Source organism: Semicossyphus pulcher, unplaced genomic scaffold, assembly GCF_022749685.1.
Source record: "Semicossyphus pulcher isolate SPU_LCO1_2020_fin unplaced genomic scaffold, fSemPul1.0.p SCAF_6, whole genome shotgun sequence".
Taxonomy (NCBI): Eukaryota; Metazoa; Chordata; class Actinopteri; order Labriformes; family Labridae; genus Semicossyphus; species Semicossyphus pulcher.
In genome coordinates, this window is record NW_027211737.1 from 14,094,837 (window position 1) to 14,118,720 (window position 23,884).

General features: G+C 41.5%; 1 protein-coding gene across 1 annotated transcript in view; it reads right to left on the reverse strand.

Annotated features, from left to right (window-relative positions):
• Positions 1-12,070: 12,070 nt before the first annotated feature.
• The window catches only part of ipo11 (importin 11), a 126,111-nt gene continuing 114,297 nt past the window's right edge, over positions 12,071-23,884 (reverse strand). Inside the window, exon 29 of the mRNA XM_069683786.1 lies at positions 12,071-14,722. Within this exon, the coding sequence (XP_069539887.1) occupies positions 14,558-14,722 (165 nt within the window). The 3' untranslated portion in view covers positions 12,071-14,557. The remainder of the gene's footprint in view (positions 14,723-23,884) is intronic.

Consider the following 23,884-nt stretch of genomic DNA (forward strand, 5'->3'; position numbering starts at 1 on the left):
GACAACACATCAGGATGACAGGTATAATGACGCAGTAAGAGAACACATCAGGATGACAGGTATAATGACGCAGTAAGACGACATATCGGGATGACGGGTATAATGACGCAGTAGGATAACAACCAGGACGACAGGTATAATGACGCAGTAAGACGACACATCAGGATGACGGGTATAATGACGCAGTAAGACAACACATCAGAATGACAGGTATAACGACACAGTAAGACAACACATCAGGATGACAGGTATAATGACGCAGTAAGACGACATATCGGGATGACGGGTATAATGACGCAGTAAGACAACACATCAGGATGACAGGTATAATGACGCAGTAAGACGACATATCGGGATGACGGGTATCATGACGCAGTAAGACAACACATCAGGATGACAGGTATAATGACACAGTAAGACGACATATCGGGATGACAGGTATAATGACGCAGTAAGACAACACATCCAGATGACAGGTATAATGACGCAGCAAGACAACACATCAGGATCACAGGTATAATGACGCAGTAAGACGACATATCGGGATGACGGGTATAATGACGCAGTAAGACAACACATCAGGATGACAGATATAATGACGCAGTAAGACGACATATCGGGATGACGTGTATAATGACGCAGTAGGATGACAACCAGGACGACAGGTATAATGACGCAGTTAGACAACACATCAGGATGACAGGTATAATGATGCAGTAAGACAACATATCGGGATGACAGGTTTAATGACGCAGTAAGACGACATATCGGGATGACGGGTATAATGACGCAGTAAGACGACACATCAGGAAGACAGGTATAATGACGCAGTTAGACGACATATCGGGATGACGGGTATAATAACGCACCAAGACGACACATCAGGAAGACAGGTATAATGACGCAGAAAGACAACACATCAGGATGACAGGTATAATGACGCAGTGAGATGACAACCAGGACCACAGGTATAATGACGCAGTAAGACAACACATCAGGATGACAGGTATAATGACGCAGTAAGATGACATATCGGGACCACAGTCATAATGACGCAGCAAGACAAAACATCAGGATGGCAGGTATAATGACGCAGCAAGACAACACATCAGGATCAAAGGTATAATGACGCAGTAAGATGACATATCAGGACCACAGGTATAATGACGCAGCAAGACAACACATCAGGATGGCAGGTATAATGACGCAGTCAGACAACACATCAGGATGACAGGTATAATGACACAGTACGACGACATATCGGGATGACAGGTATAATGACGCAGTCAGACAACACATCAAGATGACAGGTATAATGACGCAGCAAGACAACACATCAGGATCTCAGGTATAATGACGCAGTAAGACAACATATCGGGATGACGGGTATAATGACGCAGTAAGACAACACATCAAGATGACAGGTATAATGACGCAGCAAGACAACACATCAGGATCACAGGTATAATGAAGCAGTAAGACAACATATCGGGATGACAGGTATAATGACGCAGTAAGACAACACATCAGTATGACAGGTATAATGACGCAGTAAGACAACATATCGGGATGACAGGTAAAATTACGCAGTAAGACAACATATCGGGATGACAGGTATAATGTCACAGTGAGATGACAACCAGTACCACAGGTATAATGACGCAGTAAGACGACATATCGGGATGAGGGGTATAATGACGCAGTAGGATGACAAACAGGACGACAGGTATAATGACGCAGTTAGACAACACATCAAGATGACAGGTATAATGACGCAGTAAGACGACATATCGGGATGACAGGTATAATGACGCAGTAAGACAACACATCAGGATGACAGGTATAATGACGCAGTAAGACGACATATCAGAATGGCAGGTATAACGACACAGTAAGATGTCAACCAGGACGACAGGTATAATGACGCAGTTAGACAACACATCAGGATGACAGGTATAATGACGCAGTAAAATGACATATCGGGATGACAGGTATAATGACACAGTGAGATGACAACCAGGACCACAGGTATGATGACGCAGTAAGACGACATATCGGGATGACGGGTATAATGAAGCAGTAACACAACATATCGGGATGACGGGTATAATGAAGCAGTAAGACGACATATCGGGATGACAGGTATAATGACACAGTGAGATGACAACCAGGACCACAGGTATTATGATGCAGTAAGACGACATATCGGGATGACGGGTATAATGAAGCAGTAAGACGACATATCGGGATGACAGGTATAATGACACAGTAAGATGACAACCAGGACCACAGGTATAATGACGCAGTAAGACAACACATCAGGATCACAGGTATAATGACGCAGTAAGATGACATATCGGGACCACAGGTATAATGACGCAGTAAGACGACATATCAGGATGACAGGTATAATGACGCAGTAAGATGACAACCAGGACCACAGGTATAATGACGCAGTAAGACAACATATCGGGACGACGGGTACAATGACGCAGCAAGACAACACATCAGGACCACAGGTATAATGACGCAGTCAGATGACAACGAGGACCACAGGTATAATGACGCAGCAAGACAACACATCAGGACCACAGGTATAATGACGCCGCAAGTTGACACATGAGGATGACAGGTATAATGACGTAGTAAGACGACATATCAGGATGACAGGTATAATGACACATTAAGATGACAACCAGGACAACAGGTATAATGACGCAGTAAGACAACACATCAAGATGACAGGTATAATGACGCAGTAAGACGACATATCAGGATGACAGGTATAATGACACATTAAGATGACAACCAGGACAACAGGTATAATGACGCAGTAAGACAACACATCAAGATGACAGGTATAATGACGCAGTAAGACGACACATCAGGATGACAGGTATAATGACGCAGTAAGACAACACATCAAGATGACAGGTATAATGACGCAGTAAGACAACATATCGGGATGACAGGTATAGTGACGCAGTAAGACGACACGTGAGGACCACAGGTATAATGACACAGAAAGATGACAACCAGGACCACAGGTATAATGACGCAGTAAGACGACATTTCGGGATGACGGGTATAATGACGCAGTAAGACGACATATCAGGATGACAGGTATAATGACGCAGTAAGATGACAACCAGGACCACAGGTATAATGACGCAGTAAGACAACATATCGGGACGACGGGTATAATGACGCAGCAAGACAACACATCAGGACCACAGGTATAATGACGCAGTCAGATGACAACGAGGACCACAGGTATAATGACGCAGCAAGACAACACATCAGGACCACAGGTATAATGACGCCGCAAGTTGACACATGAGGATGACAGGTATAATGACGTAGTAAGACAACACATCAAGATGACAGGTATAATGACGCAGTAAGACGACATATCAGGATGACAGGTATAATGACACATTAAGATGACAACCAGGACAACAGGTATAATGACGCAGTAAGACAACACATCAAGATGACAGGTATAATGACGCAGTAAGACGACACATCAGGATGACAGGTATAATGACGCAGTAAGACAACACATCAGGATGACAGGTATAATGACGCAGCAAGACGACACATCTGGATGACGGGTATAATGACGCAGTCAGACAACACATCAAGATGACAGGTATAATGACGCAGTGAGACGACATATCGGGATGACAGGTATAATGACGCAGTAAGACGACACATCAGGATGACAGGTATAATGACGCAGTGAGACGACATATCGGGATGACAGGTAGAATGACGCAGTGAGACGACATATCGGGATGACAGGTATAATGACGCAGTGAGACGACATATTGGGATGACAGGTATAATGACGCAGTAAGATGACAATCAGGACAACAGGTATAATGACGCAGTAAGACGACATATCGGGATGACGGGTATAATGACGCAGTAAGACGACACATCGGGATGACGGGTATAATGACGCAGTAAGATGACAATCAGGACAACAGGTATAATGACGCAGTAAGACGACACATCGGGATGACGGGTATAATGACGCAGTAAGATGACAATCAGGACAACAGGTATAATGACGCAGTAAGACGACATATCGGGATGACACATCAGGATGACAGGTATAATGACGCAGCAAGATAACACATCAGGATCACAGGTATAATGACGCAGTAAGACGACATATCGGGATGACGGGTATAATGACGCAGTAAGACGACATATCAGGATGACTGGTATAATGACGCAGTAAGATGACAATCAGGACAACAGGTATAATGACGCAGTAAGACGACATATCGGGATGACACATCAGGATGACAGGTATAATGACGCAGCAAGACAACACATCAGGATCACAGGTATAATGACGCAGTAAGACGACACGTGAGGACCACAGGTATAATGACGCGGTAAGACGACATATCGGGATGACAGGTATAATGACGCAGTAAGACGACATATCGGAATGACCGGTATAGTGACGCAGTAAGATGACATCTAAATCTATTGTAGTGAGCACTTCTCCTTTGCCGAGATAATCCATCCACCTCACAGTTGAGGCATATCAAGATGCTAATTAGACAGCATGATTATTGCTCAGGTGTGCCTTAGGCTGGCCACAATAAATATATTGTACAGTATATATATATATGTATATATATATAAAACGGTACCGGTTAGTGCTGTCTGCTATAAAACTAAATTTTATAAATTAAATGACAGTTATTTAGTTTTAAGTTAAGGACTTGGGACCCTTGAAGTGCAATTGTTTGGCCTTTCAAAAAGACTATTTGGTCCAACAGTTTTACATGTATCACATTTTCTTTAGAAACTCATTAACACATTTAAATCCACCTCATCGGTTGATGTCAACGCTAATGAAGACTGACCACTTAGTCAATATCCAATTCCGTCCACTGATAGCTGTGTTACAGGGCGTCACAGAGTTTGACAAGAGGACAAAAGACGAAGATTGTTCTGTGGAGGGATCCTGCTCAAAAACAACGTATAAAGAAAGTACATTTAAAAGTAAAGAAATGTGTGTTGTGTGAACAATGGGACGGATGATTGGTTTCTGCTTGGTATCAACAGTTTAAAGGCATCAACACTAAATGGAAATACACAATCCCATAGGTCACCTGGTCCTTTGACCTTTATTGATAATCAATACAATGGTCAATTCCATTCATCACGTATGTCTAGAGCCTGGAACACTTTTAAATATGGCCACAAAGGACATTATTCTTAGCAAAGAAACATTTTAACTTGAAAGGTGGTGAAGTATTTACTCAGTTTTCTCGCAAAAACGAGTAATTTCCGGTTGTTTTCTTGAAATCTCGACTCATTTTTCTCGTTATCTTGTGATAACAAACTGGTTTTCCCATCATAACAGCTTAATTTATCTCATTATATCGGGATAACAGGATAATTTTCCGTTATAGGTAGGTCACTGATATTACAGACCAGGACATGCCATGCTGCCACCGCCCACACTAATGAGGTAAGTGAAGCCTGTTTCTATGTTTGTTTTGCGCTTTTGCATATAAGTTATGTTCATCTGATGTTACGGTGGTGCAGTGTTGTTATCACGAGATAATGAGATAGATACGTTGAGAAAACATCTCGAGAAAACAACCGGATATTACTCGTTATCACGGAAAAACAGAAAAAAAACAAAACATCAACTTAAAAGGACGAATTTATATTTTAGATTCTGTTGAACCAGTTTCGACAGAATCCCTACTGATATCAAAACTAAAATATTTTTACCAACATACAATGAAAAATATAAACGTTTGCAGTTCAAATAAAGTCAAACTTCTCAATGCAGTAATAAATAACGTCTAAAAAGAAGCAGCCATAAGAGTCATTCATCTAATTAAAATAGTCTTAAATGAGCTACTTAAAATTTAAAATATTTGATCAAAGATGAACAAAATAGGACAAAAATCCTGACAGGGCCAGACAAATCTTTGTAAGATACTTGAAAGCTTTTGATAACGTGATGCTACAGACAAATCTTTATTTGATACTCAGAATGTGCTGAGGGTTGATAATCATCTCCCGGCATCACTTCAAGAAGTGTTGAGTCATATTCAGAGACACTGTGGTGTTAAATGGAGAAAGTGTGGCAGTAATCTGATTAGTTGTTGCGGCCCAGTCTACACTATATGAGCAGTAGGGAGACAAGAGAGCAACAGACTACATTATTACCAGCGGAACAGCCTGTGCCCACCTGTCTGATTAGTATTGGCTGCACTCCCCACAGCCTGCAGCATAATAAATACAGTAATACTGCAAGATGAGAAGTAAAAATCAGAGAGCGGCTCTATTTTCTGTGTTCCTGTCTCTCTTATTCCTCCGCAAGCATACGACTAGAATATATTATGTCTGTTGTACCCTCTTAACTCCCAGTGGTTGTACTTTTCTTCACATATTATGATGGCTGGTTGTGTGACAGCATTTTCCCTCAGAATGATGGAGATTTATGAAAGTATTTATTTGTTCCATTTGGCATTGTGTTGAGTGTTGAATACTTGACAGAGAGGCCACAAGGAAGTCAAATTGACAGCCCTGCGTGTATCAAAATAAGGCTGCACTATTGATTGTTAGTACAGGTTAAGCTGCCACATATTTTTTCAGTGGATTCTACTTATGGATGACAAAATGTCAGAAGTTGTGAAGTGAAACTAGACATTATAGATTTCTAAAGCCTGTTGTTGGACCACATAAGATGAGGAATACACTACATTTTCTGGAACAAGGGAATGTTAGGTACATTTTTTAAATGAAAAGTAAAACAACTTTATACCGAAACAACATAACAGTTCTGTTGTGAATGACTTCCAAACTGAAACATCCGACCATTCTTTAAAGAAATACATATGACCATTGGAGCGTATGAGTGACAAGACCCCTCCAGTGAAAATCAAGTGTTTAACCTTGTAAACATCTCCATGCGGTGTTCTTCATGTGCTACAAGACATATCAGGGACAACATAAGCAGTCATCTCCATGGCTGGGCCTGTCTGCTTTTAAACTGCAGTGTACCAAGGACAGGCTGAACAACATGTTTTCAGATTGGCAGGTTTGAGACGACACAAACCTAAGGAGCCAATCTCGTTAATGGACGGGGTGACGCTATGCATATAATTACGTGCAACCTATGGCAACCACTTCGGCGATGCGTGAGCCAGCTGTAACTGTCATCGTCATTTTTGCAAACTCACTACTGACTACTAACGCTAACGTTACTACTACTGATTACTACATTTCAAGCTATCTAAGTTTCAACAAGTGGACACTAAACGATGGCAGAGACGTGTTTTGTTTTCGCGACGAAGGGGCCAGTAGGAAATCTGCATAGTGGGCGGGGCCTATGCAGATTCAGGAATTTTTAATGAGGGTGGAGGAGGAGATGCCTTGGGAGGATTTCTACATATTTTGCAGAAAAAACATATCAGACTTTTTATTATTTCAGGCAGAGCATTTTATATGTCTTAAAACATGACTGGAGCTGGTCTTTAACATTATGAAACAGTTGCAGTGGTTTGGCTTAAACACCAAAACTACTTTGTTAAGTGTAGGAAAACCATGTTTTGGGCTCTAATAAGTAAAGGAGTTCTGTAGTTATGAGGTTATGTAAACTCAATAAATTACAGTACGTTTATAGTATGGTGTCTCGGTATGCAGCTCCTTGTCTCCTGAAAATCTCGTGTTTGCAGACTTAATCACTATGTACTACATCACCTCACTATCCCCTTCCCTCCCTTGTAGTTTCTTCAGTCACTAGAGGTCATCCATCCGTCCATCCATTATCTATACGGCTTATCATGTTCAAGGTCGCTGGGTGGATGCTGTCATTGGGCGAGAGGCGGGGCACAAGAGGTCATCGCCTTATAATACAGTACACGTAAATAATGGATTGTATCAAGCTGCCTGCAAAGATCTATAACATATACAGAGGTATTTTAGGAATTTAGTATGTTACTATGGTCTGAATCAAGTCTGTGAGGTAGTAAATCTGCCCTCCTCCCAAATTTTGTGTAATATTGATGTGACAAGTTACATTTAATCCCTTTTTTACTTTTTACTTTCCCTTTTAACACCTGGTTTTGTCTATCAGCATTAAACACAGGCACAAACGCTCCACACGGTGCCATTTATACACAACATGTGCTAATCTGTTTCATGTCAGTGCTTTTTAAAAGGCATTCTTAGTCGCCTCCATACAACCGTCTCACTTACCCAATGAGTCATTAATCAGAGGACCAGAGTGTGACACTTTAATCAGTGGACTTTTCTCTTTCTTGCTTCACTCTTTAGTGATGAACACGAATACACGTGCACACGGGGACACTCACGCTTGATTACCTATGGTACCCATACACTGACTTAAAGGGCAGGGCTGTATGGACACTAAAGATCACACATGTTTGGAACCTCTGTTTTTAATTACCAGCTTCCACCGGCAGACTAGAGCTGCCACTTCTAATCAGAATCAATAGACAAACAGGCCTCACCCACACACTGATACTCTCCTGCTACAAAACCACTCGCACATCAGAGTGACAGGTGTGTGAGCACGGAGAAGGGAGGACACATTCAATGTATTCTTAAAGCAAGACTGTTTAAACACAAATCATTTTTAAGACAAAAAAGCAGTTTGTTTTGTAAGTCAGGCACATGAGTGGTTGCTTTCAGAGACTTTGAGAGATGTCTGATGCTTACATGTGGCCGAAGTGATCAATAAGGGTAAACTTGCTGATGATTGAACATTGAAAAGTGGTGAAGGAGACAAACATTCTGCCATGGATGTCAGAGCGAAGGACAACAACGGGCATCTGTGAACACACAGCAAATCTACAGCGGTTCAACATTGTAACAAAGTCAAGGTCATTCCAGGGACTGAAATAATGTTCACTGTATCTATGATAAAATGTTACTATGATGCTACGATTCATGGCATCATAATCAGCATATGCATTTGGAAAGAAATTAATCAAGAACTCGTTACTTTTAAACTGCTGTTCCTGTGTTCTTGGTTTGGCAAATGTGCTTATTTTAAATCTATAGTTATATTGGATGATGATTTATGAAAGTATCTTGCATCTGCTTGATAAATATAAAATCAGCCAGTTAGCTCGGCTCAAAGACTGGACCTTGCCAAATCAGGATAACAGTTTCCCCTGGTTCCTACATCCAGCTGCTGGCTGTAGCTGCATACTTCCATCCATCATCTATAACGCTTATCCTGCTCAGGGTCGTGGGGGGCTGGAGTCACTCCCAGCTGTCATTGGGCGAGAGGCGGGGTTACACCGTGGCAATCATCTCTGTCAATCACAAAGCTGACACAAAGAGACCAACGACCTTTCACGCTCACATTTACACCTATGGGCAATTTAGAGCCATCAATGAAACTGTGGGAGGAGCCAGAGTACCTGGAGGGAACCCACGCATGCACGGGGAGAACATGCAAACTCCACACTTAGTCCAAACCTTCAAGCTCTGAGGCAACGGTGCTGACCACTGCAGCCCAGCTTCATATATTTATTTGAAATACTCATGGTACAACAGCCTTCTCTCTTAATGTTGAGCAAGAAAGAGAATATACAGTTTATGTCTAAGTTCTACCCTTTGATATATCAAATGCTAAAATAGTTCGTTAGTAGTAAACATAACAGGCTGTATTGTCCGTGCTTTCATTTCATCTCTACCCTTTGTAGATCTCTTTTTTTTGGAGAGTTAAAAGGGGAGAATGACTGAATGAAGGATGACTAAAAAGTTAAGAGGTCAGACTTGTACAAAATATAAGCTGCAAATACTTCCATTTAGAGCTTTCAAATTTTTATTGACTTTTATTGAAATTTCAAGCTTCATATTTCACTGTGTGACTTTGTAACGTCACAAAGTGCAGCATGTAGAAAAAAAACTGTGTGAAACCTGGCGTTCACAGCAGCCTGCAGACTGAGCTGAGAAGCCTGGGGATTACTCCAACATACTTTTACCTACAGATTTGAAACTTCACCCACATTTAGTCTGGACATCCAACATTGTAACATTATATATATGTCTTAGAATGTGAAACTGCGTAATACCCCCTCTTTAAAATCCGATAAACATACATAAAATGTTTAAAATGCTTGGATCATCCTGGGAAACAGTGGAAAATGTCTGTAAATACAGGAGCATGAATAAGAAAATTGGCAATTATTTAAGGTTTTCAAGGTTACCGTGCTGGTGTGTAACAATTATCTTTGAGGCAGAAACTAATCAAATGAAGGATACATGTTAAAGATTAGAGCTAATTCTCCTGCTCTCCTCCATAATGCATTCTATAAGATAATTAACACAAAGCCTCGCCGCTGGTGTACCTGTGGGTCTTATCAGCCTTTAAAGGACTACACTGGTAGAAGGTGTAATGGGAGTGAGGATGAAAGAGAGCGGGGGAAGAAAGATGAACGACCCAGTTGCTTGGATTAATAGCGCTCGGGGTGAAGAAAAGGTAGGGAGGGAAGTGACTGTGGGTGTGTTGAATCCTAAGCGGCCTTTTTGCACTCTATAATCTACTCAAGTGACCGGGTTCTAGTAGTTCATTCATTCTTCAGCACTTAAGACAAATGGGTCGATGCTGGACACTGCTGCGTTTGTTTTCTTGTGCTTTGGGAAAAAATAAGAGCAGTCCGTAACTTATTGGAAAAGTTGTCAGTCTGAAGAAAACTGCACTGGATTTATTTGCTTTGCTTGTAACTGCACATGATAAATGGCCACCACAACGTAACAGGCCAGGCAACGTGGGTTCCATTGTTGATCTTTGTTACTTGTCATACCCTTCTCTCTCTCCCCCGTTTCCTGTCCGCCTTTATTTAATACAAGTGAAAAAAAACAACCTAGAAACATATCCTTAGAATTATCCTACTTACTACTCCAACATCTACAGCATGTATAGAGTTCCCTAAGAGCAACAGTGTATGGAGGAGGCGATATTGGTTTTATGTTATCAGTACAAATGTCCCAAAAATGGTAAATGGACTGTACTTATGTAGCACTTTTCTAGTCTTCCGACTAATCAAAGTGCTTTTACACTGCGCGTCACATTCACCCTTTCACATTCACACACTTTAAGGGCCAATCTCCAATCAGTATGTATGCACATTCCTACCCGACGGCTAAACCTTTGGGAGCAATTTGGGGTAACTAATCTCTGTAGAATCTGTAGGCAGGGACGTGGATTTCTGGGAATGAAAGTGTTCTGTCTGTAGTACGCTTGTAGTCCGAGGAATATTGACCAATCACGTATCAGCAGGCTGCGGCGTATGCAGGAAAAAACAGTCCATGAGGAAAGCAAATGCAGGTGGAACATAATGCGCCGTAATGACATCCCGGCTCCCATCAGCGCGATCTGACGACAATTTAGTTTCTTATTAATCTCTTAAACAGACATCTGCATGCTAACAGCTAACAATCTGTTCTAGATCTAAAATGTAACTTGAGATGAATTCCCGCCGAATTAGACGCTGTGTCACGAAAGCCGTTCAGCGTTCAGATTTCCCGACTTCCTCAAATGCATCAGATCGGTCCGACCTCCATTCAACAAGTAGTTTTCTTCTCCTCTTGAGGACAGACCTGACAAAGCTTGAATTTTTACTTCTTACAAATCTGCATCATGATGTTGAAATTTCAGCAAAGATAAAGACCTGTTAATTAAAGTCAATCACAAGAAAACGTTTTCTTTTTTTGTAACAATGCAGCATGCGCAAAAGGAAGTCTTGACGGGAAGTTGTTTATCGCTTACCGCCTGGCATGTTCACCGCTGATCCCAGAGGCTATATCATCTCAGACTATAGCCGATGGGATCCGAGATTGCATGATAATTATACCCTTTGAATATCCTACAGTGAATGCTTATCATAATTCTCTTCATCACCCCTCTCCTTACTGTTCTGCTATCAACATCTCCAGGGTCTTCAGTGTTGAAGTTTAGAGTCCATTTTCAGGCCCAGTCAGGGATTAAACTTGATGTTAGTGTCATGGAGGTCTTATCTGTCTGAAATAAACACAAGCCGGAGAATTGCAGAGCAGACACATTTTAAAACAGTACCAAGGACTCAATGGGAGTGGTGTTTATAGTTACATGCACATCACAATCAGTAATAGAGATGTACAGAATAATATTGTGGCTGATTACTGCATTTTATTGAAGGCTTTGGAAAAAGCAACCACGATTATTTCCCATCAAAAGCTAACCAAACTTATGACTCAAAAACATTTTTCTACGTTGTGTTCTAAACTTCATAATTACCATCTTTAGGAGAAAACAAGAACAGAAATCCTCTGCTGTTAAACTACCTTAGAAATGGACACAAGAGTAAGAAAGGTCTTGAGTTTCTAGGATAGGTAAGGCTGAAAGCATAAGGCCGTAATTCTGACTGCTACTCAACTCAATCACAGTGTCAAAGGAGCTCGTGTCAGGATTATCTCCTTCCAAGGGCGATGGACCCACCTAATGACAGCGAATAAAACCAGATTCATCCAGTAAGTTCCAGAAGAAGAGATTAAAAAGAGTAAATCAAGTTTGTTTTTTTTCTTGTATGAGTTTAACATAAAAAAAAACACTGGGTATATTTAGACCACATTTCCCTAAAAGCTCCCTAAAAGTGAAGCCAAAACATTTCAAGCACCCCCTGCTGACTGGCTGCAGTATAGGTCATAAAGGCCGCCTCCTCCATGTTAACAGATGGGACATGAGTCGAACTAGAAAATCAAAATACACGCTAAATATATATTTTTTTGAACATTTTATGTCCATGTGTTAATATTTCTGTGTAGTTTTAATTTATTATTTGATGCCGTAAAAAGGATGATTGACAGCTCTGTTGACAAATACGGCTCCTGCAGCCGATCTGTTCGGAATTAGCAGAGTAGAAGCGGAACGGCGAGAAGAGACGTAACTAAAACAATCACTACAGTCATTGAAGTTTACATGAACTCTTACTGTGAACGTCTGCTTCAGACCAACACAAGAAGCTGTTGTGCTGTTAAATACGCCGACGTGCGGGATCCTTGCGGTCTCCACCCGCCGATCTCTACTGTGCAACTCTGGTTCCAAATGACGTCACCATCGCAAGACGGCAGCGCCTATCATGGGGGCAATTTTGGCTTCAATTTCGTACAATGAGAGCAGATGGAGACACGTCGTCCATCTATATATACAGTCATTGGTCCACACGCAAATTTTATACATTTAACTACTTAATAACTGTGACTTTCATTTATTTAATTTTCTTCTCACAGTTTGGGATTTCCAAACTTCTACATAAACAATTCTTTTGAGAAAACTTACTGGGAAAATTGGTTGAATAAAGCTTCATCTATACCACTCAAAATGAATAAAGACCGGTCAAATGATAAAAGGGCAGGACAGCAGGACAGCTACACAATACACAATGTATTTTGACTCAAAGTAGCAGTGGCTCCTAATGTCTCCTCTCTAAATGCCACTTATGTTAGAAGTTAAAGTGTTTCAGATAAATGAAATGGTAAAGAAACAACCTAATGGCATTTTAAGTTTGCAGTCTGTCAGTATTACAGTATTATTTTAAGTAAGCACTGAGACATGACAACAGTTCAAGGAGAGGGTCTTAATGCAACAATCCTGCCGCACCGCTCCAAGGCCTTCTAACACTGTGTTAAAGTCCAAAGATGTGAGAAGATGTACCATAGAGAAAACACGTGAAACAGTTTTTGGTTATTAAAGTGCTCTGACACACCATCAATTAGCAGCAGTATGTATTTACATAGAAATGTGGTTCAGCACTCGCACAATAAAAATCAAACATTTTAAAGTCAAGAAAAATTCCCTCAAAAACCAAACTCAAAGAAAATCACTTTCTAGCCTTCTCAGTAGCTACTTCAACTTGACCTCTGGTTAGGACTACTTTTAATGGAAGAGAAATTAAAGTAAAAACAGTAACTAAAAAGTAAAATATCGTCATGCAGAGAATCACCCATACTTTACATACATACAAAATTACATTTCTTTTTTTCTCTTTTAAGAATAGATTCTGTAAACACTGCTTTAGGTCCTTTTCCGTTTCTCCACATTTCTGCTACTGTCTGTACGTGTTTCCGTAGAAAATAGTCCTCGGCTCCAGCTCTGGCACCTGCAGGTGAACTTTCCTTTACACTCGACCAGCCTCAACCGTTACACCATCTGTCCGCTTTTCTACCCATTCCACCGTTAAACCACAGAAAGAGAAGAAACTACAAGAATTAAGTGGAAGCTCTGGTGTGGTGATGTTTGTATGTGGGTGTTTGACATTTTAAAAACCCACATTGACACCATGTTGATAAAAAATGACTCAGGATATTAGAGAAAGGGGCAAGGGGTGTTAGCTAGGGACAGTAGACAAAGCTAGGTCTGAATATAGATAAGGCATAGCATGGGTAGAGGTTGGGAAGGTTTGGGTTAGGTGTCCACTCGTTAGCCTTTCCGGTACAATTTGAAAAACGGGGGGGGGTAGCAGTTGACGTTTGTGTAAGGTAGTGAAGCTGTGATTCAGAGGCCTTGCAGGAACTCTTGGAGCTGCCTGACGAGCTCCGTGTCCACCGTCTCCATCAGCGCCCCGAAGCCTTGGTCCCCCATCAGGGCCTGCTGCGCCTTCAGCTTCTCATAGACAAACTGCTGCAGAGAAACGCTGTGCACCGGGTCCTCCAGGGCCAACTGTCAGGGGACAAAAGAAAATGGAAAATTAAAGTTAGGATGCCGCCCGAGGAAGTGTCTCCAAGTCAGCGTTTTATGAGACAGAACATCAGCCACAAAGATATTAAATTTTACTAACAGAAGATGAGCTGCTCATATTGTTTCTCACGCACTGTCAGACATTTAATACTTTCACAAACTATTAAACCAAAGGGGCATTTTCAGTCATGGTAGTGTTGGCCACTGAATTCCAAATTCAATTAATTTAGACTTTTTGTCAACAGTGTAAATGTAATGCTCCTCAAGTAACATCTTTTCTTGAAAAGAAATGCTTAGATAACACAACAGGACTCGCTTTTAATTTTCAGTCTTCTCTTCCTCTCTGATGTGCAGGAAGCCTGAATATTCTGGCAGGAATTAAAAGGTTTGATTCTTCCTGGATAGATCTGTGCTGTTGTAGCAAATCTGGATGTGAGGTTTCCTTTTCTCTCAATTATCCTCGCAGATTTGCTCATTCAAGTTAAGACATCTTGTAAGCCTATTCGAGGCTGGCTTTGGGAGTGTGAGTATGGGCTGTCATATGATTTCTTTTAGGAACTCCAAGTTTAATTTTGCAGGTGATAATAAATGGCTTAGGTGTGCTCTCTCTACAGTATAGCTTACTTCATGGTCTGGATACAATGCCTAGCTTTTGCCACAACAAGCGTTTTGTGTTTCAGCTGAAGAGTTCTTCTCAGCAGACCAGAGAATCTTTGACCACATGCTATCAGTCTTTTAGGACTCTTACAACCTCTAGTCTCTTTGGGTGCTGTGCTGGTACAAAAAGATGGACGACATGACAGCTCCCTAAAAGTGAAGCCAAAACATTTCGAGTGCCCCCTGCTGACTGGCTGCAGTATAGGTCATAAAGCCTGCCTCCTCCATGTTAACAGATGGGACATGGGTCAAACTTTAAAATCAAAACACACACCAAATAAATGTTTCTCAAACATGGTTTCTGTCATTATAGTTAGTTCTTATGCTGATTTATATACAAGTGCTCATTTTTCAAGTTTATTTTTAATTTATTATTTGATGCTGTAAAAAGGATGATTGACAGCTCTGTTGACAAATATAGCTCTTGCAGTCAATCTGTTCCTGATTAGCAGAGTAGAGGAGGAACTGTGAGAGGAGACGTAACTAAAACAATCACTACAGTCATTGAAGTTTACATATCTGTGAACGTCTGCTTCAGACCAACACAAGAAACTGTTCTGCTGTTAAACACGCCGGTGTGCGGGATCCTTGCAGTGAATTGTGTGTTTTGGTTAGTAGAAGCTCCACCCGCCGATCTCTACCACGCAGCTCTGGCTCCAAATGTCGTCACCATCGCAAATGGCAGTGCTTATCACAGGTGGGTTTTTTGGCATCAATTTTGTACAATGAGAGCAGATGGAGACACGTCATCCATCTATATATGCAGTCATTGGTATAGAAGAACACACTGTATTTCATCTGCTCTTAGTCTATTAATGTCAAGAGTAAAATTCACAGTGTCCTCTTGACTTCCACCTTACAGTCTGAAGCTACACTACACATGGCATCCCATTATTGAAGGGTAATACAAAACATGAATAGAGTGATAAATCTAAGCCCTCGTCACTGTATTTGACACATAAATCCAGGTCCTTGTAGAGATGCTCTACTGTGTCAACAATACAAAAACACTATATTTGATAAAACGGACAATAACATGTCTGTTGCTGTGAAGATCCATTATTGTGTCACACAGAAAGACAGTGCAACCTCATCAGCGAACAGGAGATATAAACACAAAGACATAAGCAGGCTTAAATTAAAAACAGGATGAGTCGAACCAAAATCATTTGCAGGAGGGACATAATAACACATCTTTCTGTGTTTCTCTGGAGAGCATGTGATCGTCAGCAGACCCTGAAGGAACAGGTACGTGAGAGGCAGAGCGTGGGGAGATCGTCCACTAATTGTCCAGATGGCGTTTTTCTCTCGGATGTAAAAAATAAACCAGGTGTAATTAAATTCTCTTGAGGCTGTGAGGTATGGCGTCCAACCTAACTGGGACTGACATGAGATCACAGTGACCTTTGACCTTCGGGTTAAAAAAAAATGTTTTGACATCATAATTTGTTTTTACATTTGGAAAGATCACCGTGACTTTGACCTTTCAGTTCATCCTCGAGTCCAGTGGAGCGTTTACACATCACAGTATTTAAGATTCTCTTTTGTAAGGTTATGAAAAGGCAACTCAGACATACTATTCCTAACTATGACATACACTGCACAACAAACAGAAAACTTGCACTAGAGAAAATGATTGAGTACATGCAACTGCTGCCAATTATCTACAGTACACACTGACAGCAGAGGAAAATATGCCATGACAAAAGAGAGGGGGGAGAGAAATTTGGAAAGCTGACTGGAGCTGACACGTTTTTTTGGGCAAGCACAATTCATTTATTTTCTGTGAAGTGAAGCAGGAGACAAACACAACAGCATGGAGAGTCTGAACGCCTGTTTGCATATAAATTGGATGGATGTACACCTGCAAGCACAACTTTGTAAATACCTTTTTTGTGTTAGTTAAATGGGTAGATATATGCATTTTTTTAATGCAGTCTTAAATCATCAAGTTATGTTAGAGTGCTATGTCTTATGTGTCTATTTGTGCACCTGGATGCCTGCAACTTGTTTCCATCTCTAGCGCTTGTGTTTGATTTCCCCGCAGATTAATTATTGTTATCATGTGACACTGCTTGACCTTCCTCCATACTTTTGTAGCAGGGCAGTTTGATGAACAACATGGCAAAAACTCATAGACAGAATATTCTCCGTAAGGTACCATACGCAAACTCGACATCTGGGCAAGCTGCTGCTGGTCCTTTTCTCACACAGTCCCAGAAGAGCCGCACAAACCCCACAGACAAATCTGTGTGTCCTTTGAGAAGCCGAATGATGACTCTTGGTCTGCGGCCAATCACTGGAAAGAATACTTGTCATGCTAATTAGTTCTTTGTCATTACAGTGCAATCAAACTAGTGAAGAGTGGCGGTTGGAGAGGGGCTTAATGGAAAAGCTGTCATCTAACCTGCATAATTACCTCCAGCACAAGGACCTGCTCGAAGTGTGTGTCGCTGTGTGTGGAACAACGGCACGAACAAGTTTAAAGTGTGTGTGTTAGGAGCCAAATATCAAGGCCTTTGTAAGCATTTCACAATCACTGTGATCCTCTTAAATATGTAATCGTACAGGAGATAATGCACGCCTGCATATATCCCACTGAATATTAGATATTAATTATGGTTTAATTGGGGAAAAGGCACTACAACCTGCGTGTCCAATTTAAAGAGATTGCACAATTACCTTTAAAACATTCAAAAGAAACAAGACAAGGATTAAAAAAACTGTGTGCACGTCTGTGAAAGTGTGTGCATGAATGAGCACTCCTTAGTGTCTGCAGGAGTTGGTGTAAACTGCAAAGGATGATACAAGACGAAGAAGAAACAGTTGAATTGAAAGTAACAGCAGAATGTAAACAGTATGTGATGAGTAGTCATGAGCTGAGCTTAAAGGCACAATGTTTCAGATATTGACAACAGAGCGCCGAGATGAAGAGCAGTATGCTGAGGACACCTGCTGTGCCGAGACTCGGCGCACAAAACGGCACAGATACAAAACCATCACGAAGAAGTGGAAGCTACGAGTAAGAACAATAAGCACGAGCCACTGTGATCCCTGCGGAAGACAGGAGATAAAGATGAGAAGGAACAAAGGGAGCGCAGGCCATGAAGGGGTGAGGGTGTGATTGCGAGGGAGAGGAAGAAGGTGAAAAGGTATGTAAAGAAAGAGGCGACACGAGTGCAACAAAGGCGAGGTGTATCATCTAGAGAGGGAAAGATGTTTACAGGAACTGGCATGATGACGCCGGATGGGAGAACACATAAGGAGAACAAGTGACGAGAACAGGATGACGTGGGACGCAGAGAGATGGCAATCAGAGCTTTGCCTCGTGTTGAGGACAGGGAGGAGGAGGAAAAGAGGGGAGTGGGCAACATGAGAGGAGGCAGAGACAGATGAAGTGAAAGCCCTCATCTCGAACGCAATCCCCCCGACTGCTCTTACTCTTTTAAAAAAGCAAACAAAGTTAAGAGTCCTGTGTCATTGCTGTAAAAACATTGGTGTTGTTCAAAATCCACCCGCAACAAGGGTTTTAAAAATCTCCCACTTGAATAACACACATTTATCACACATACACCGAAGAGTGAGCCAACAAAACAGATATGTTTATTGCTCTAAGCTCTCTGAATGACAGGCCCAGTCATATTAAAAGTGGCTCAATATCTCGACTGTTGCATTGGGAAATCTAGGATTAGCCAGCAGCTACAAATTCAATGATTATCAATTTAAAGCAAGTAGGCCAATTAAGAATATTGTTTATAACCTTTCGACCTCATAAATGGCTCTTTTATTTCCTCTCAAGGTCACTCTCTCACCACAACAGACCGCTCCACTCAGTGGAAAACAGTCAGAGGACATTAAAGGAAGCGTAGTGAAGCAGGCGATTGCTAACTGGAGTTAATGATGCAACAACCTGTACTTTTCCAGCCTGCATCTCATATCCTGCGGTGCCTCGTGTCTAACATACACACAAACACAGTGCATGATGTGTGTGTGTGTGCTTGAGTGTGAATACATACACGGACTTCAGTGTGATGTAATGAGCTGAGGGGCTGCATGATGTACTGAAGTGTAAAACTAAGAAGTGTATTGTGTAAGGGGATGCTGACAGCGCGGGGTTCAGAGGATTACACTGCGGGCAGATGTTAATTACATCAGCTAATTTATGACACATTCATGTACGGGCCTCGCCAGCCAGTCGCCCTCGGCTCTGCTGACTAGACTCGCTGCTCTCAAGTGGTCAGATTTGACTCAAAGCATTATATTGTTCCACACAAGTGATTCTCAGAGTCTATGTTAGACGTAGCCTGGGTCCAGAATAAATACGCCAACAATGAGCGCTGCAGGGGGCTATTGATTAGCCATGATCAGCTGCATGGAAGGACTAACACAATTGTGAAGCTTTGTGTCAAAATTAAGGAGTAATAACAACAATGGTGACCGCTATAAACAAGAGACGCTTAATTTACACAGAAAATGTGATCGAAATATCATCCCACTTTGTCATTTGTTTTTTCTATTTGTACGCCAGCAAAACCAGTATGACACTCAAGATGGAAATGGGGTGCAACGAGACAATTTTGTCTGATATCAGGTGAATCCAGTCTTGGTTCGGTTGGTATTAACAGGTGTTGAAGGACTCTTATCCTTTTTCCTCTCATCCAGTCGCTGCCTGTCATTGTCATTGCAATCATGCTGATATGCACAACTGGCATGTGGAGTCCTGCATTACAGGAGCGAGTGGGAAATATGACACTAAAAACAGATCAATGCACAAATGGCTGAGATGTGCTATAAGTGACAGCAGCTATTATCTTATGATCCACCACAGTGCAGTTCACCTCTAGTTCTGCCCTCATTTCTCATTTCCTTTCCCCCTTATCTTACTGTGGAAAATAGGCAAGTTGTTTCTGTTGATTGTCCATTTCATAAAGTAACAGAACATGCAACAAATAGTTTTCCTGTGGTATTTCGTGCCTATTTCAGCAGGTGCAGCTGTAATCACAGCATTCCTGTTTTCTTCATATTTTCTTAGAGTTAAAATAAATCCTCTGGTCGAAGTTAGCAAAAAAAAGTCTTAATGTCTGAGGAAATATTTTGTCGGCAATTAATTGCAAAACAAAGTGCGTGACAAGAGGTGAGTACTTAGAAACAAGCAGCAATGTTCTTTATCACATTTATTTAGATATATTAGGTCTGATACTACGTCTAACAAAATTTACTCCGATACCCACAAAGCACCACTAAAATGGGGTCAGTTACAATGTCTCAAAGACCTACAACAGCACTGTCCTGAAAATTGACTTCTCTTTCTAACATACAAATCAATTAATCAATAGCTTAATTGAATGCACCTGTGACAGATGGATGCCTTAGTTACCATGGTGTCTGCACAGCAATTGGGGTAGCTGGTAGCTCAGTCTGTGGGGACTTGGCTTGGGAACCTGAGGGTGGCCGCTTCAAGTCCCAGTGCGGACCTAGCACGCAATTGGGGCTCGTAGCCGGAGAGGTGCCTGTTCCCTTCCTTGCCTCCGTCGATGTGTCCTTGAGCAAGGCACCAAATCCCCCTATGCTCAGGGCGCATATCCAAGTGCAGCCCCCTCACCCTGATATCTCGCCATTAGTGCATGGATCCTGTTTTGTGCATGTCTGTATTTCAGGCCTTCGTGTTTGTAACATGTTTGTAAAAACAGAGTGAAAAGATTGAATTTCCCCTCCGGGATTAATAAAGTACACCTTCCTTCCTTCTTCTTCTTCTTAAGGGATAAAGCTTGCCATTTCCCTGCTCATAAAGGCATTCGTTTGATTGTTTTCTTCAAATGATTTGTATCATTTAATATGTTTATTTAATTCAAATTATCAAATGTGGTCGATATTCCACATGTCTAAACTCATGTCTAAACTTGGGATTATATATCCTGTCTGGCATGGGAATGCCTTGGAATCCTCTAGGAGGAGCCAGAAGATGTTGCTGGGCAGAGGGACGTCTGGGTCACCTTGCTTAACCTGCTGCCACCTCGACCTGGCCCTGTATAAGTGGATGGATGGATGGATGGATGGCTAAACTCTTAGATCTTAGTAGTTGCTGTTGGTTAGTAACAATAACAGCAGAAAGTGTGAGCTAACTATTGAACATAAAGCATCTCCTAATTATTTAATCAGCATTGATACAAAAACAGGGCAGCACTTGATCAGGCCTAACAGACCTCGGCCAGTTAGAATGCATTAGGAGCATTGATCAACTTTTATTTAATCTTGAATTTATTTACTTCTGCTAATGCACTTTTAATCTCTCTCTCTGCAAATTAATTAGGTTCTTTTTTTCAAGAAAAACGGTGTCAGTATTTCCACAATAAATTAGCTTTGAAGCAAAGTCCTGTCTTGACACGCCCACCTCCTATGGCTGATATGTGTAAATATGGCCGTTGGGTGCTGGATCCAGGAGGAAATGGAGTTGAGAATATAATATTGTATGATATGGATCAAGTAAGTCTAATTACTATCAACTGTGTTTGCTACTTGTTGGGAGTCCATTGTGTGAAACAAGTTTGGATTGCAATGAAGATGAAAAGGGAGAGTGATTGGGGCGTGAGGATCTGTGAGGAAAGTTAAATGAAAAAAGAAGGGCGGAGTTGAGGTTTGATGAGCAAAGAGAAGAAAGGAGAGTTTGGCCCTGCAGGGACGTGTGCTACAACAACATAATAAGTGGAGTTGAAACAAGAGAGAGAAAACCAAGTGCTGACTGAAGGACAAAAGCAATCTGCATGAAGATAAGGATCATAGCTAGCCTGATGGTGCACAAACCAAATATTCCCATCAAGGAAGAATGCAGGGGGAGAAAAGATGATGCAGAGGGGGAGGAACGGGAGCGATGATGAGAGTAAAGGAGCGATGATGAGAGGAAAGTATAGAGGGAGAGTGACATGCCCCCCGCTGTGGCTCACTGATAAAGAAGCACTAGTCTTCATGCCTTCATGCATGAGAGTAGCAGATAAATGAGAGGCAGGATGAAAAGAGGAGACAGACACATGAGATGTGAGGAAAGTGGAGGGTTTGGTTGCTGCCTAGCGAGCAGATGAAGAGAGAAAAGCAGAGAAGACAGGGTGGAGAAGGAGGCGAGATATGCTAAGAAGGAAAAAACTGTAATTATGACAATAATGATAATGATGATTCACGCCCGCGGCAGTTTAGGTCTGACCGCTTTATTTATTCCTGTTAGAATAATGATTGCTAAATACTACAGACGAGAGCTGTTTTTAGGAAGGTATTTAAGCCCTTTTAAAATGCAACTAGATTTACGTCTTTGTCTATTCATTACATTTGTTGAATGAAAAAATGTCTGAAAAAAAAAAAATGTCAAAGAATATGGGATGCAGAGGACTGTTCATATGCATGCATGCTTGTATTTATGGAAGCATATATGAGAGTGTGGCTAATGGATATTTTGCAGGAGGGTGAAAGTCTTATATGTGAGCATCTTTCGGCGGAGCTGCCCTGGCATGATGGGGATGGATCTCCTCAATATCCACGTCTGACACTAATCCTGTTACCTCAGGGTTCTCAAACCCCAACAAATATTAGCTATCTGCTGTTGTGCACACACACATATCCCTGATTGCAGGATACATACTGGTACATACTTATACATACAGACCTATATCTATAACCATTTGCAAGAAAACTAGATGCATGTTTACCAGCCCTGTGGGAGAAGTAGCTCATATTCCTGATATTTCAAATGTAAAAGAGATCACACATTTCTTAAAGCGAAGGAACCTGGTTTAGGAAACTCCTGTTTTCTCTCCTCTTAAAATGCAGTCCAGTTTGCCAAACATGCTATGTCACACTTAAACACATGCATAGGAACTGTAAGGTAATTAATAGTATGACAAAGGTTTATCCTGAGCGCACACTGGAATCCACATTTCACCTTAAGAGTGCAGTGGAGGCACTACTTCACAGAGATACCTGATGATCTCCCTGATTAGCACCCACTCAACCAGAAAGATGAAAATAAACAAGCCAACAATATTAAGAGACTCAATTTAAGCTCTGAACTGTGCACAGTGTGATGCCTGCCCTCTCTGGTTTGGTGGTTGGGCTTCCTGGTTCAGGAGCCAGTGGGCAGAGTCAGGAAGGACATCAGGAAACTGCATGCAACTGAGTTAATTGGTCCTCAGCTTATTTAAGTGGCTTCCACTCTAACCTCTGTCTCTCCTTTCCCTCTCCCAGCCCTCCACCAGCTACACTCATCCATACACAAGATAAAATAACATAATTATGTTAGAATGCTGAGTTTTGCAATAAATTCATACTGTTTAAGCAGTATTTCATGTGTGATTCCCTTCTTTGTCACTGACTTGGAGCCAGTTTGTGACAGTAGAAACTAAGCTTCACGTGTCAGCCTGACATAAAGCTGAACAGGGTCATTTTTCACCTGTCAAACCTCCTCCAGAGCTACAGAGGACATAGCACAACTGTTTTCACAGG